The sequence below is a fragment of the Aptenodytes forsteri genome, unplaced genomic scaffold, assembly GCF_000699145.1.
Source record: "Aptenodytes forsteri isolate BGI_AS27 unplaced genomic scaffold, ASM69914v1 Scaffold55, whole genome shotgun sequence".
NCBI lineage: Eukaryota > Metazoa > Chordata > Aves > Sphenisciformes > Spheniscidae > Aptenodytes > Aptenodytes forsteri.
This window is the reverse complement of record NW_008796063.1, coordinates 5,568,778-5,569,298: the sequence shown is the minus strand read 5'-3', so window position 1 is coordinate 5,569,298 and position 521 is coordinate 5,568,778. Positions and strand designations below refer to the sequence as shown.

The following is a 521-nucleotide window of genomic DNA, read 5'->3' as shown; positions in this document are numbered from 1 at the left end:
GAGGCGGGCCCCAGCGCCGCCCGCCGGGAGGGGGGCCAGCCGCCCCAGACAGGTGATGGGCGTTTCGGCTGCGCTCCGGATCGACTCCTTGGGTTTCACTTTGGTCTGATCTAAGCAAATATGCAGAAGTACCGGCTGGTCTAGTCCTAAGAGCCAAGAGGAGCGAGCGAGAGCAGCAGAAAGGAGAGCAGCCACGCTCCCGTAGCGAGGGGAACATACAAACAGCGGCAGCGCCGTAATTAAACCACCGCCGCCCCGAGGCAGCCCCGACCCACCCTGGATGCGGAGGACCCCCGAGCCACCCCGCTGCCTTTCCCCTGAGGGATGGTACTGAATTTCTGCGCGGCAGGAGCCGGCCTGCAGCTCCTCTCCATCAGCGTTGCCTTCCCTCCGTGTCTAAAGTGCACTAGACCGCGATGAGGACCTGGGCTTGCGTTTTGCTGATAGGTTTTGGCTACCTGTCCTTTACCTTCTCCGAGGTAGGTGAGAGCGGCTTTCTGCGTTCTCGGTCCCCGGGGTAC

At 62.8% G+C, this 521-nt stretch overlaps 1 protein-coding gene across 1 annotated transcript in view; it reads left to right on the top strand.

Annotated features, from left to right (window-relative positions):
* Window positions 1-416: 416 nt before the first annotated feature.
* PDGFA (platelet derived growth factor subunit A) overlaps window positions 417-521 on the top strand; it is a 26,831-nt gene continuing 26,726 nt past the window's right edge. The window contains exon 1 of the mRNA XM_019473942.1: window positions 417-479. Within this exon, the coding sequence (XP_019329487.1) occupies window positions 417-479 (63 nt within the window). The remainder of the gene's footprint in view (window positions 480-521) is intronic.